Here is a 15,256-nt window from a genome sequence, read left to right on the forward strand (position 1 = left end):
TCTTCTGGGTGATTACCCGTTACACCCTAATTGACATTTATTACTCCTACCATTTGAGAGTCGGTGTCCTGTGGAGGGACATGTGATGGAGGAGTTTTATTAGACTTTTGAGCTCTACATATAGACCCACTACCTACAGAATATAGGAGTGTGCCCAACATCCAACATGAGTTATTTGACTGGAGTATTGAGCGATGTCTTATGACTAGGAGTGATTTTAATCTCACTCATATTATGCTAGCTAGCCCACATGGAAGAGACCACCAACTTGAGGGGGAGTGTTGGGAGATATGGTGGACTACCATTTTATACGAGAAGATCCTATACACCATTTGCAACAAGTTGGGTGTTCATGATATTCTCTCACCCCCAACTTGAGTGGTAGTGTTGGAAAATGGGCCCTAGCCCACACGACCAAGGAAGACCCACACATCCAAGTATGTTAGAAGATGGACTCAAGCCCATAAGACTAAGGAAGACCCACACATCCAAGAGATGTGAAAGATGGACTCAAGGCCCATAGACCAAACAGAAGGTCTACATGCCCATATAATGATGGCATGATGGTAAATAAAGAATCATCTCATAGAGATGGTATTGGTGTAATTAGTTGAAGTTTTAGGGGCATAATTATAATATTATAGTTTCATTAATCTATAAATTGAGCTTTAGGAGGAGGATTAGGACACAGGTCCATAACCTCTTTCTTCCTCTTATTTTCTCCCAATGGGTGTCTCTTTTTTTTTCTCCATGTGCTAAATTCATGGAGTCTTGAAAATCCACAGAAGGTTTCTCAGACGTAGATTGGGCTAGATCACCTGATGACACGAAGTTTTGGTTATATGGAGAAGCAAAAAAGTAAAATGTGGTTGTGAGATTTAGTACAAAAGCAAAATACAGAGCAATGACTCACACAATTAGTGAACTCCTATGGATCAGGTCCCTTGTTACTGAATTAGGATTTTATAAAGGAGGTTTTATGGGTCTATATTGTGATAACCAACCAGCTATTCATATCACTTTGAATCCGTTCTTCCACGAAAGGGAAACACATTGAGGTGGACTGCCACTTCATACAAGAGAAATTTCAAACGGGTATAATCTCCCTCAAACATGTTTCATCGCAAGAGCAAGTAGCAAATATTCTTACTAAACCACTTATGTCTAAGATCCCATATTTTATACGTGGCAAGCTGGGTATTTACGATGTTTTTTCTCCTCCAACTTGAGGGGGAGTGTTAGAAGATGGGTTCAAGCCCACATGTCAAAGGAATAAAGCCCACAATCCAAGCGGTGGCATATTGATAAATAAGAAGATTTCTCATAAAGATTGCATGAAGATGTATTACTTGTCTATTTATGTCTCTTCTTTTGTTATGTTGTAGCCCTAAGGGCATTGTAAAAACTATAAATAGAGACCCTTCACTAAGAGGTAAAACATTAAGTTCTCTCCTCTCTTCTTAGATTTGTCCAAACTCTCTTGTCCCTTCTCTTGGAAGTCGACATCTAAACTCTCTCTCCTTTCTCTTTTTTTTTTTCTTCTTCTTCTCCTCTCCCTTTTTGGCTCGAGATCATTATGAAGGAGTCCTAAATTCTACACTTTGAAAGAACCCTTTGAATATGAAAGCTAGAACAAATACTATGATTTTGAAATATGAGTGTAATGATTCTAACACAAAAGATGCTAATTAGATCAAGATTTCAAAGTATATGCTCAGAAATATTTAGCTGTTGGGCAACATACTTTTTTGAAAACTTAAATCCAATCCCCAAATTGAATTTTTAAGTATGAATGTCTTTGGAGTGGTTTTTGCCTTAGAAATTAAAAGAGATAATGTTTGGTCCATAATTGACATAAATAAACAAATTCTCCTTGTTCAAATTTTAAATCATTAAGCTTGGAAAAAGGTCCTTTTGTCCTTCATCAAAATTTGATGAAATCTCGAGCAAAAATCATGAGAAAATACTTAAATTTTTTATAATGAGTTGTTAATCACATGGATATGCACTTACAAATTTTGGAGACTTATCTTAGTCAAATCGCAATTGTTTTACAATGCTTTGTTTAAACAACTCTTTGGTTGGTTTTCTCAAGATGCCTCCTTCTCTTTTGGCTATTCAACTTTATTTGAAGTTATTATTTGATTGATAGAGCGAATGAGCATATACAAAGCTTTTTTTTTTTTTCTCTCTCTCTCATTATTAAGATGACAACAATCTAGTTAGTCGGCCATTTTATGATAACTTCATTTTTCATGCCTTTGTGCACCTTGTTTGTCTAGTTGTCTAGGCAAATGATTATAACAAGAGGTTTTTCTCTCTCCTATCATTCAATCGAGTACTAGCCGAATAGTCGACCTTCATTATCTCCTTAGCTAACTACTGGATATTTTGACAAGCAATATTTGATCGATCATAGTCTATTGGATGATTTTCTTTTTTTTTTCTCGGTTCAGATAAGGGATGCTTGATTAGACATTTGTGCCTTGCTTACTATGAGCTCTCTTTCTTGGTTAAATGAATCTGCTAGGTCATTTGGATATTGTGTTTTCTAGCACAAGTTGCTTTCTTCCCTTTTTTGTATGTGTCATCTAGTTAGATTTTAATCACTCAATCAGACATGCTACCAAAAATCATTTTAGAGCATTTTTATTTTAAAAATATTCTTAATACATAATATTAGTAACAAGAGTTACTTTTATTATCAAAGTTATGTCAATATGGATCTTAAAACCAACATCTATGATTCTTCGACTTGAATGTTCCATAACACCATTTTGTTGAGGACTATAAGTAGTCAGTTAGCACAACTGTTACAATAGCAATTGAATTTTTTTTAACACAATTTTTCTCCTTGATCTATGCAGAGCTTCTATTGCTTCATATTTTAATTACTTTATGTCACACTTTAAATTTGACAAGAGCTTTAGTCAGTCCTGTGTAGAAGGATGTATACCCACATATATCTATTATTATTGTTGATTAACAAGATAGATTTCAATTTTAGTTTCACCTACTTCATCTTACCACATAGATCATGATAGATCAACTTTAAAGGAGCTAAAATTAGATTTTGTATAGCTGAAATTAGCATATACTTCTGATTCAAAATTGACTTATATGTTCCAAACACAAGTATATTTTTTTAAAATTAAAGTATTTTTTTAAAAATAATTTTTTTTTGCCTTGCTATAATTATTTTTAATAACGATAAATGTCAATTTTAGTTTCACCTACTTCATTTTCAACATGTTGCAGTAATATTAACTATAATACTTTTTTTTTTTAAATTGAAGATTTTGGCTCCACAAGATTTATTTTCAATTATGCTAAATTTCAATTTTATTTTCGCCATATTCGATTTCAACAAAGCCAAATTTTTTCTGCTGTATTAATTTACTTAGATTTTTCACCGATTTACAACAAATTTATCTCTCTCGCCATATAAGGCTACAAAGATTTTAACTTCATAATTTCCATCTTAGCCCGAGTAACTGGGGAAGCCGGGGTGTGTCTATCGGCTGGTCCAGTTCGTCCTTGGCACAAGGGTTTTATTAGGACTAGCGCATCTGAGTTCTGATGATCCCAGTAGGCAGTGGCAGCAAGAAGTAAAAGAGACGCCACTTGTAAAACTACTACTTCAGTCTACCGATGGAGGCTGCGCCGCTTCCATCTACCAACATTTCAGCCCTACGATCGTCTTCTTCTTACTCCTCTCCTGTTTTAGAATGTTACAGATGCTTCAGAAAGAGCCCGAAAAGCAGACCCAAGAGTTTCTCAGTTCGAGCTTCTGCTGGCGGAGATTCTGGTGCGCAGCTCTTGCTGTATAAGGTCCTTTTCAACCTCTTTCCCCCCGCATTGCTTTCTGCTAATTTCAAGCTTTCTTTGAACTCTTACATCAGTGGTCACCCTTTTGGATTACGGCGCTGGAAATGTACGAAGCGTTCGAAATGCTATACGTCTTCTTGGATATGATATTAAAGATGTGAGTCACGAATCATTTGCTGTTTTTTTTTTTTTTTTTGTTAGTAATTAAATTTTGGCGTACGATTTTTTTAAACAATTTAACTTGCTGCTTGTATCAAAATGATTTTCTTACTAATCACCTCGCGCGGACGAAAAGGTTATGCAATCAGAAGAAGGATATTCTTTGGTATTAATGTTAGTGCAGTCATTTTTTCTCTCTAAATGATCAGATAGCTCGAACGTCTAAACCTCTAATCAGACAGTGTTTTGCTCTTCATAAAGGAGACTTTCTCAAATGCTAGACTCTTCACTGTCTTGGTGACTGACCATTGGATGCTTTCAACTCTTTTTGAAGGATCATTTGGTGCAAATGCTGAACTCTCTGGATTGGAAGTGCATATAATATGAAATTATTGTGAATGTAAGAATTTAAAAAAAAATCGTGTGACCTGTACCTGAATGAAGATGATCCAGAAAGTACCATTCTGAAATCTAACTCCCTCTTGTACTGGTTTTTTCTCTACAGTATTTGGGTACGCCAACTCAGATTCTTCATCCAGTGTTTCAGGGCCTGTATTTTTCTCCTTCTGTACATTAGTGTGGAGTGTAACCATTTCAAAACAAAAAAGAGTGTTGCATGTTATTCTTTGGTCTTTTGCTCTCAGGTTCTTGCATACTCTCCTTTTGCTCTAATGACATAAAATGCACCATTTTTTAAAACAAAAAGAAAAATATGCTGAACTGGCAGTGTTGAATTGGAAAGTTTTGAGTCCCTTAGACTTTCATTGAGGGAAGATGGTATATTAATATAGCTAGCGCCTTACTGTTTTTAGGTTCAAACGGCAGAAGATATTCTCAATGCAAAATGCCTTGTGTTTCCTGGAGTTGGGGCCTTTGCCCCAGCAATGGATGTGTTGAACCAGAAGGGGTAAGTACTTCCTGAAATTTTATTTTCGTCTATGTCTTGCATATGGAAGTTAACTAAGTTCTACAGTTTGAGTTATATTCTCCAGCAATTGGTCTAAATGGTATTATTGGCCATTTTTCATTGTGTCATTCTTATGGATTTGTCTGATTATTGACATATCATAGGATGGCAGAAGCACTCTGCACATATATAGAAAGAGACCTTCCGTTCTTGGGCATTTGTCTTGGACTTCAGCTACTTTTTGAGTCTAGTGAGGAAAATGGTCCCGGTAAATACAACATTTGTGGCTGCTTTTTTTTTTCTGCTGTTAAGATAAATTCATGCTATTGATGTATTCTTTATTTTTTATAACACATATCATGGTGAATGCTGTTATTGAACATCTTTGTAGCAAACTTCCCTGTTCTCAAGTTATTTATCTGCTTGCCTAGCTTTTTATATACTTTTGTTCAATTTTATGTTCTTGTTTCTTTTCTTTTCTCAGTAAAAGGTCTTGGTGTGATACCTGGTGTTGTTGGGCGTTTTGACTCATCTAATGGTTTCAGAGTACCCCATATTGGCTGGAATGCTCTGGATGTCAGGGAGGATTCTGAAATTTTAGATGAAATTGGGGGGAGCCATGTATACTTTGTCCACTCATACCGTGCAATGCCTGTATGCTATTTGTTACTGCTCAACAATTCTTGCTTTCATTACCCACTTTGTGAGGGGAATACCTTATGCTTATTTTAGTTTATTCTTCTCATCTTCTTATTCTTCTAGTTAATTGTTCCTGAGTGATGAGTCACTGAGAAATATGTCCACATGATGTTGCAGATAGAAGTTAATAAGGAGTGGATTTCGTCGACTTGTAATTATGGGGAAGAGTTTATTTCTTCTATTAGAAGGGGAAATGTACATGCAGTCCAGTTTCACCCAGAGAAGAGTGGAGGTAAGTCAATTGCTTCCTGCTGGCCGTGTGACTAGACAATATCTGTATGCATAGTCTAAGAAATAGGAAGTGGAAATATCATTGGGAGTGGGCTTGAGGGTGCATCTTGAAATTGGATTTCTGGCATTTTTGTGCCAATAACATGCACTGCAGGCAAATTTCCTTGGAAACCTTTGTTCATCACTCTTCAAGAAGTTCCTTTGACTTGTCACACTATCAGGAAGCCTTTCAAATGCCTCTCCAGCTTTGGTTGAAGTTGACATAATTGTTTATACACACCTTTTTTTTTCTTCTTATGTATATATATTCTGTCCTTCTAAATGGTCTTTCCATTGCTGAATTTTCAGATGCTGGACTTTCAGTTTTGAGAAGATTCTTGAAGTCACAAAACACAAATGCAGCAAAGGTCGTTAGCCTGTAATGTATTTTCATTTCAATCATTTTTTTTTGAAATCTGCCTCTTATTGGTTGCATGTCTTAACACTTATGAAGTGTCTTTCAATTTGCAGAAAACTAGTCAGGTGAAAGCATCAAAATTAGCAAAACGAGTAAGATTCCTGAGTAGAATGACATTGCTCTTCATTCTTCTACTAGCCTCTGAGTCTTTGGAATTGCTTGTCAAGAATTGCTGAGAGCGTTATTTTATTTTATTTAGTTTGGGCTTAGTTAGAAACTTTTAATTGATTTGTGCTGTTACACACTGTTATTTCAATTGGTCAGGTTATTGCATGCCTTGATGTTAGGGCAAATGACAAAGGAGACCTTGTTGTAACCAAGGGTGACCAATACGATGTGAGAGAGCACACTAAGGAGCATGAGGTATGTTACTTCTTCTTCTTCTTTCTTTTTTGTTTTTTTTTTTTTGTTTTTGTTTTGTTTTTGTTTTGTTTTTGTTTTGTTTTTGTGCTCTGCTTAAACAAGTCTATGTAAACTTTCTGATGCTTCTCTTTAAATATGTGTGTTTTATTTAAGGTGAGAAACCTTGGGAAGCCAGTGGAGCTTGCTGGACAGTACTATAAAGATGGGGCAGATGAGGCATATATCTAATGTTTCTTTCGTTTGGATGATTTACCCATCATCTTCATGTATGAATAAATGTTTGCTACCAGAACTGAAGATCTGCTATTTATTGCAGGTTAGCTTTTTGAACATAACTGGCTTCCGAGATTTTCCTTTGGGTGACCTGCCAATGCTGAAGGTTAGTTTTTACATCCTGTGTCTATAAAAAAATAAAAATGCTGAAGGTTAGTGATCCACTGAAAAAAAAATAGTGTGGTTTAGGAACCAATTACGTCACCACAGTTAAGTTTGACCAGTTCTCTCATTTCATGAAAACATAGGTACCGAGAGTTCATGAATCCATCGGCCTCTGTCAATTTCTTTTCTTTGTTATCTTTTAACTTTCTATTACTTTTGTCATGTAGGTATTGCGTTATGCATCAGAAAATGTGTTTGTACCTCTAACAGTTGGAGGTGGTATCAGAGACTTCACAGATGGGAATGGAAGGTCTCTCTCACTCTCTCTCTCTCCCCCCCTGTGTGATGTCTTACATGGATTCAGATGCAATATACATTATTTGTTTTCTATGTATTCTTTTTCGAGTAGGCACTATTCTAGCTTGGAAGTTGCAGCAGAATATTTTAGGTCTGGAGCTGATAAGGTCTCTATTGGAAGTGATGCAGTTTATGCAGCGGAAGCATATCGAAGAACTGGAGTAAGCATAAGCTTGTGTTGATCCCTTTCCAGTAATATCTTCTGTTTTTTCTTTTTAAAGAAAAAACACTCATATGTGCTCCAAATTGATGTTTAAGGTAAAAACTGGCCATAGTAGTTTAGAGCAGATTTCTCGAGTGTACGGGAACCAGGTAAATTTTTTGTTGCTGACATTTAGAACAAGCACTCTTTTCTTCTTAACTTTAAGCACATTGCAGTATGTATTGATTTATCTCAACATGCTTAGGCAGTGGTTGTAAGTATAGATCCTCGCCGGGTATATGTGAAAAATCCTGATGAAGTGGAGTTCAAGACAATTAAAGTTACAAAACCAGGTCCAATTAATTCTTAACATATCCTTTTTGCCCTTTAATATCTTGTTCAATGTTTGTTCCATCATTTTTTAAAGTAGTCTGATGTTTCCATATTCATTTTCAGTTTAACATATAGAGTTTAGTAAAGCAATCATAATGACTCTTCGTACTTTGGGTACAGGTCCTCATGGAGAAGAATATGCTTGGTACCAGTGCACTGTGAGTATGTTTTCCTTTATGAAAAATTGGTTCCCAATTTATTATTTTCTTTGTAGATATGAAGTATAAAATGGACATGAATCCGTCTTTGGTTACCATAAAATCCTGTTACACTGAGAACATAATAAGCAATAAAATATACAAGTTGTGGAATTTGCAGTAGTGTGGAAGAGATTAGGGTTTGGATACTTCTTTCCCCTATTTATAACTTAAAATAATATTTAAAAATCACATCTATTTCCTTGTAACCCATTAACCCTGGGAATCTACTTTCTGAAAGAAAATATTTTCCTAGAAAATAAATAAAATCTGACTAATTCAAGATAACAGTTTCTGACACTCCTCTAGATGGAGCAAATAACTTCTGCTTGTTACAAAATGTCTCACAATCCCCTATTTTAATCATAAGAAAAAAAAAGAAAATACAAAATCGGTCTTCATTATCTGCAACTTATCAATGCTTTATGACATTTATGTGATCTTTGACTCTTTGTGGCTTCAATTCTTGACGTTGCACTTGAATTGACCAGCGACTGTCTCTGTGGAAGGGAAGACTGCTTATCTAAGGCAGGGAGGCTTACTTTGATCAACACTTGCAAAAGTGGCATCACCTCCTATTTCCTTTCCTTCACTGCCCAGCAAGTATCGCTGCAAAGATTGAGAAGAGCATGTGAAACCTCCTATGGTGCGTCTCCAAAATTGGTTTCAAGCATCATCTTGTAAAATGGTCAGCTATATTCCAGCAAAAGTCAATTACAATGATGAATCAAGTGTTGTTGGTGAAATGGTGTTGGAAGTTTCACTATAGTGAATCCATTGGAGAAGCGTTGTTTCTGTGAAGATCAGGCTGGGCAAAAACAAGTGGTGGGAGGGGAGAGGACAACATTGCTAGAGTCTCCTCACTTTGGCATTATCTAGCTCAACTTTTCCCTAAAATCTCCTCTGCTCTCGGATTTCAGGTGGGTCATGGAAACACTGTTCGTTCGGGCACAACATTTGGCTGGGTTAGTAGGCCTTGAAAGATCAATTTGCTAGCCTCTTTCCCCTTGCTAGACATCTGGACTGCCTTATTGCTGACTCCATTCTTAATGGAGATTGTAACTACATTTCCTGGCTCTTGGGCTTTTTACAGAGGGCTTAATGATGCTGAGGCAGAAGCTGCATCTAGTCTCTTGCAACAACTAAGCAATCTCTATCTCAAATGGAATCTAGAGGACCCCGCCCCCCACCGTACCCTACCCCCGCATTTGTGCAGTAGTGTCAGATGGTGACTTCTCTATTGCCTTTTGCTTTCGCTTCCTTTCTAGTGGTTTGGGTGACAGGTTGGACAGCTCTTCCATCTCTTGGCCCTTTCTGCTCCTCATAAAATTAAATTCCTCATTTGGAGCATGTTGAAGGGTAGAATTTTCGCTCTTGACGATCTCTGGAAGAGAGGCACCCCCATCTCCTATCTTACTTGTCTGTCCTGCTGCCTCTATGATGAAGATTATCTGCTGTTTTCACCTGCATGAGATTTCACAACCTGTTTTGTATCAGTTACTGCCTCCTGACCTCTTTGGCTGAGCTTATGTCTCAGTCCCTCAGCTTTCTTCTGCCTAAGCTTGGCAAAATCATGCTAAAAGTCTGCACTGCCTACATCCCTTGGTTGATCTGGCTTGAGTGTAATTAGAGGCACTTTTAGCGGAAGTCTCTCAATTGGATTCAGTTATCTATCGTGCTGTCAACAACATTACTTCCTGGATCTGTATGCATAAGGAATTTCTGTTATTTGAAGGAGGCTATGCTAAGGATGATTATTTGCGGATTGCTGCTCTATCGGCGCCCAACCATTTTTGTCTTCAGCATTGGATCTTCCCTCCTCAGGACCGCATTAAATTAAATTTTGGTGGCAGTTCCCTCTAGAACCCAGCCATGTTGGCTCTGGTGGTTTTTTTGTACATAAGCAATGTGGATGTCATCCTTTTGTTACTGGTCCATTGGTCACCCCTGATTCCACCTATATTGAGTTGGTTGTGCTTGTCCATGGTCTGAGGATTTTCAGAGACAGATGGCATGGTCCTCCAGATTGTTGAAGGGGACTCCCTCATCAGCATCAATTGGTGCCAAAAGCATGCTTCTCCTCCTTGGTGATTCCAGCAACTTTTCTTTAAAGCTATGGACCTTGCTTTAGATGTACTTGATTGGTCATGTTTGGAGACCAGCCAAAGAGGCTAACTCCCTTACTCGTGAGGCGGTTTCTCTCCAATCCCTCATTCTAAGGGACCCCTTGCTATTTAGCTATTTTGCCTTTGGGCCTTCTTAATGAAGACTTGCTTTTTTCGATTAAAAAAAGAGAGGATATCTTGAGGTTGCCCTTGTAGAATGGTTCTTCAACTTACTCAATATGCTTATACTCTTCTGCTCCTTATGTTGGGGAGTACATGCCAATTATCTCCATTTGTATGTAACAAAAATTCTAGATTCTTCAACATTCAATTCCTTCCATCTATCCCTGAAGAACTAACTACCTTATGATGTTCAATTGGACACAACATATAGAAGAACAAAATCTAAAAAGACAAGGTCTCTCACATAGCTAGAGGGCACAACCCAAGAAATGGGTAGAAGAAATATGAGTGATACAAATAAAAAAAATCTTAATAGACACATTATATGATTTCAAACTTGAACTAGTGATAACAATCACTAAGTAGGAAAAAACTTGAAATTAATATGTAGGAACACTCTCATTCACATGAAGTCTTTCGTGTAGAGAGCACCCATATTGGGCGAATTAGAGTTCACACTAAGTCACAACCACCTATGGCAATAGAAAACTGCCGATTTTGAAGTACAACACAATGTCATTAAGGACAAAATCACTTGTATCACCAACCTAATAAAACCAGCCATTGGAACTCAAACCAGGGATTAACACTCAGTTCCCAAAGCACAAGGGAAATTTCCCCAGCACAAAGTTTGAATGATGCAAAGTAATTAAACATTTGACCTGTAAACAAAGAGTTCCAAGAACAAAACATAAGGATTGGTCTTACCAAAACGGGTGTTGAGATAGACTGGGAGACATGTAATAGAAAAATATTCAATGAATATAAAGATCTACAAGAGTTGACTAATCTATGACCCAATTGCATGAAAATAAGACACTTTTAGTTTGCTGACTGTTGTCGGTATTGGTTCATATGATGAAGAATTTGAATTACTTTAAAAAATAAAACATATAATGGCCCTAATATCTTCATCTTATCTTCCTATTGATTCCCCATTACCCTTTTATTATTTTGGCTGCCTTTCTCCTACCATCCTTTATTTGACTCTCGTTTACCCCCTTTGGCCAACCCTTTTTGGTACTTTGCTATGGTTGGTCTTTTTTATATATGGGTATTTTAAATCCTTATAGCCTTTTATTGGTACTCGTGGGTCTTTTATCGCCGTCTTGTGAATGACATGCATCACCCACTCTACTTTTTATTGGTACCCTTGGGTCTTTTATCGCCGTCTTGTGAATGACAGGTATTACCCGCTTTAGTAATTATTATCACTATGTTTGGTCGATATTCTTTGAAGTTGGTTTCGACTTATATTTTATCACCCATTTCTACCCTTCGAGAGTCGGTGCCTGGTGTTGGGACACCGTGATGGAGGAGCTTATTACTACATCTATGTTGTTTGGTTCAAGCTGGGATCACTACTATTACCTCCCAGCTTGAGGGTATTGGAAGATATGATGTAATTAGAGTGGCACTGATGTAATTAGTTTATGATTTATGTCTCTTATTCACTCTTACTAGGGTGAAGGGTATTCTTGTAATATTAGTACTTTTGATATCTATAAATACAACTTAAGGGGGTCTTCCTCCTCTTTTATCTAAATTCGTCACTCTTCCTCTTCTCCTCCCAAAACCTTCTCTCCACAACTCTTCTTCTTCTTTTCACACTTTAATCCTCTTCTATTGTGATTATACATCATGGAGTTCTAAGTTTCAACAAATTGCATGAAAGGGTTTGATTGGAGAGTATATGGAAATCCTTAGAGTAGAAGACCGAGGAATAAGAAGAAGAAACCATGTGGGCTATAGTGATGCACGGACTCCCAATTGAAAGGTTACTTTTTTCCAAGTTTTGAATATAATGTCTTACTAAGACAAAGGATGAAGATTTACCAATAGGAAAGAAAAGACACCACTCATTTTTACAAAAAAAAGATGGGGAATATGATATCATTTGTGGAGAACTCCAACTAAGGTCAAAGTTGTCGCTATAGATTCAAGATCTAAGGGAGAGAAATCAATGAAAACAAATATGGTCAATGGGGAGAAAAAACCCAGAAATTTACGACACCAAATATCTTTTTACTAAGAATAGCTTTTTATGAAGAATAACAGCTAATAGGAAAATGAAGAATAGATGGAACAACATCTCTATGAATTGATCCAGTCAATTCATAGATCTGACCATATCTAATATCATGTGGAATTTGCAGAAGATGTATGAGAGAGATTAAGGTTTTTAGAGATCCCTCTCTCCTATTTATAACTTAAAACGACTTAAAACAACGTTTAAAATTACACCCGTGTCTCTGCTACCAGTAAATCATAGAAATCTAATTTCTGAAGGAAAATATTTTTCTAAAAAAAAAACAAAACCTAATTAACTCAAGATAACGACTTCTAACGTAAGTTATCACTTATTCTTTAATCTTGTGGCTAGCATGGTAAATCTTTTACAGAATTTAAAGAAAACAAAAACCTAAATTCTTGGCAATTTAGATGTAAATTTTGTAGTGTTATTGTGTTTTCTGAGGGTTTGATATTTATGCAGGTAAATGGTGGACGTGAGGGTCGGCCTATTGGAGCTTATGAGCTTGCAAAAGCTGTTGAAGAGCTAGGAGCCGGAGAAATACTTCTGAACTGTATTGACTGTGATGGTAATAGAATTTTAGATCTTGCTTGAATGTAACCTTGCTTGCTTTTCACATTCTATCCAGTGCATTTTAGGTTGTCTTTGAAAAACTTTAACTGGTAGATAGGCTTCTTTAAATTTGCTTTCAATTTTACAGGATAAGTTGTGGGTGTCTGTTGATAGATTACATGCGACTGTGCAGGTCAGGGACAAGGATTTGATATTGACTTGGTCAAGGTGGTATCTGATGCTGTGATGATACCTGTGATAGCGAGCAGTGGTGCTGGTGCTGTGGAACACTTCTCAGAGGTTTTCCAGAAAACAGGTGCTTCTGCTGCCCTTGCTGCAGGGATTTTCCATCGGAAGGAAGTAAGTCTCATTTGTCTGTGGTTGTGATGACCAGAATTTATTGTTTCACTTTCTGAACTATGCCTGTTCCTTAGGAATTGTGCCCGACTCCTTATACCCTTTTTTTTTTCCCCACATTGTCTAGAAATAAAAAATGAAATAACTATCAGGGCCAATGATGCCAATCCTTAGTTTATTTGCATTTTTTCTTTTTATCTAGTTTGAGTCAGCAATGCACATAACAGTTTCCTTTTTGTGTAAAAAATTTGATTCGATGGATGTTTGACGTATCCACCATGTTATAACTTTTACTTATATTAGTAGGAATACTTCCAAGTTGATAAGGATTAAAAAAAGTTGTTGTTTTGTAAAGATAAACAATAGGTTTCCTATGTGGTTAGTTACTTTGGGTAAAATCAGGCTCAATCTTAACGTGGTGTCAGAGCAGGATGTCTGCCTATTGGGCCCAGTTTATACTTCATTGAGTTTGTATATCGTTTGTGTTTTCCACTTCTCACTTTTCAGGCCTGTTATCCATATGTGTAAGCCTGGACATGAGGAAGAGTGTTAATAGGAATACTTTCAGATAGATAAGTGGTAAGAAAAGTTGTTTTATAAAGAATAAGCCTTTTAAGTGGTTAGTCAGTTGCTTTATGAGGTTAAACAATAAGTCTCTTAAGTGGTTAGTCACTTTGTGAGGGAACCAGACTCGATCTTAACAACTTAAACACTTTTTTTTTTTTTTTTAAGAAAGAGCAACTTAAACCCTGGAAAACCTTTACAAGCAAACATGTTTTTTTTTTTTTTTTAAGTTTTATTCTGGAATGTTGTACTCCAGATTTGGTGAGTCTCGAACTGAGGACCCAGCTCTAGAAATCGATCGCCCAAATGTGGCCATGGAGAAAAGACCCAACTGATGTTTTTTTTTAGATTTTGGTGAATTCTGGGGATAAAATCTTCCATATATGTTATAGTTCAGCTGGATAATTTTCCATCTGTGCTGAAGTAAGAAACAAGTGTGAACCTAGAAGCTTCTGTTCCACAATCTTATTGGTGCAGTTAGGTCAGGGAACTAATTTGCTTGGGTGGCCGTGCAGGTCCCAGTTGTGTCTGTGAAGAAGCATTTGTTGGAAAAAGGCATTGAGGTTAGACTTTGATGCCTGATAAAAACAATGGAAGGACTAGTTCCATTTGCATGTCTATTCTTCTGCTGGAGCATAAACATTTCGTAGTTTGTAACTCTCCGTTGAATTCCTAGCTATTATTCATATACTGTTCTTAAACCTGTAGATCTTAAGATTCTGACTGATTATTGTTTTTCATACGAGTTTAGTCATTTGAAAGTTGTAAACTGGGGAAATTGCTAATGCTAAATCCATTTCTGTGGGATTTCAAGTCGGACAGCGGCAATGCAGTGACGTATGACATGGAACTTAATGGATGCTATACGTATCCAAGATAAAATTTCCTCCCGTTTATCTTTTGACCAAATTCCTTACTTTATTAAAAGAAAACCTTATAACTAGGAAACAGACTAGCTTTTTCTCTTTCTTTCCTTTTTGTTTTTCCCAATGTTTCCCTTGTGCCAAACAAGAGAACAGCTTTTCTCCCTGATTCCTTTACTTTTCACTTATGTTGCCAAACAAGAGAACAGCTTTTCTCCCTGATTCCTTTACTTTTCACTTATGTTGCCAAACAAGGCCTGAGGGCTTAAGAGTTAGAAGAAGTGAAGAGGAGAGGATAGATAGAGAAAGTCAGATGGAGAGATCTTGTATACGTATAAACTGTTAAATGGAGATAGAAAGGGAAAGGGCAGGTCCTCTCCTCCTGCTTTGTTTCCATTAATGGAGAAGGGTCTCCCACCTCCCCCATGCGATGTTTAAAACACAGCTTTTCAAATATTGTATTTTCATATGCAGTTGACTAGATTGCAA

At 36.8% G+C, this 15,256-nt stretch overlaps 1 protein-coding gene across 3 annotated transcripts; it reads left to right on the forward strand.

The window, feature by feature from the left end:
- The first annotated feature begins 3,564 nt into the window (after nt 1–3,564).
- LOC137949983 (imidazole glycerol phosphate synthase hisHF, chloroplastic) lies at nt 3,565–14,746 on the forward strand. 3 transcript variants are annotated; one of them, XM_068796290.1, is made up of 19 exons: nt 3,566–3,808; nt 3,903–3,985; nt 4,800–4,894; nt 5,059–5,162; nt 5,379–5,548; nt 5,711–5,825; nt 6,173–6,231; nt 6,335–6,373; nt 6,546–6,644; nt 6,798–6,860; nt 6,961–7,023; nt 7,250–7,332; nt 7,432–7,540; nt 7,638–7,691; nt 7,787–7,874; nt 8,035–8,072; nt 12,894–12,999; nt 13,177–13,343; nt 14,420–14,746. In XM_068796290.1, the coding sequence occupies exons 1-19, from the start codon at nt 3,652–3,654 to the stop codon at nt 14,477–14,479; spliced, it is 1,752 nt and encodes a 583-aa protein (XP_068652391.1). In that variant the 5' UTR covers nt 3,566–3,651; the 3' UTR covers nt 14,480–14,746. The 3 variants fall into 3 exon arrangements, with proteins under 3 accessions (XP_068652409.1, XP_068652400.1, XP_068652391.1); XM_068796308.1 differs by lacking the exons at nt 13,177–13,343; nt 14,420–14,746 and having other exon boundaries at nt 3,565–3,808; nt 8,035–8,076; nt 12,894–12,993; XM_068796299.1 differs by lacking the exons at nt 12,894–12,999; nt 13,177–13,343; nt 14,420–14,746 and adding an exon at nt 8,603–10,349 and having other exon boundaries at nt 3,565–3,808.
- The last annotated feature ends 510 nt before the right edge of the window (nt 14,747–15,256 follow it).

Source organism: Aristolochia californica, unplaced genomic scaffold (assembly GCF_029961685.1).
Source record: "Aristolochia californica isolate CCGP_79_NKW_82.1479 unplaced genomic scaffold, dmAriCali1.0.hap1 SCAF_1, whole genome shotgun sequence".
Lineage (NCBI taxonomy): Eukaryota > Viridiplantae > Streptophyta > Magnoliopsida > Piperales > Aristolochiaceae > Aristolochia > Aristolochia californica.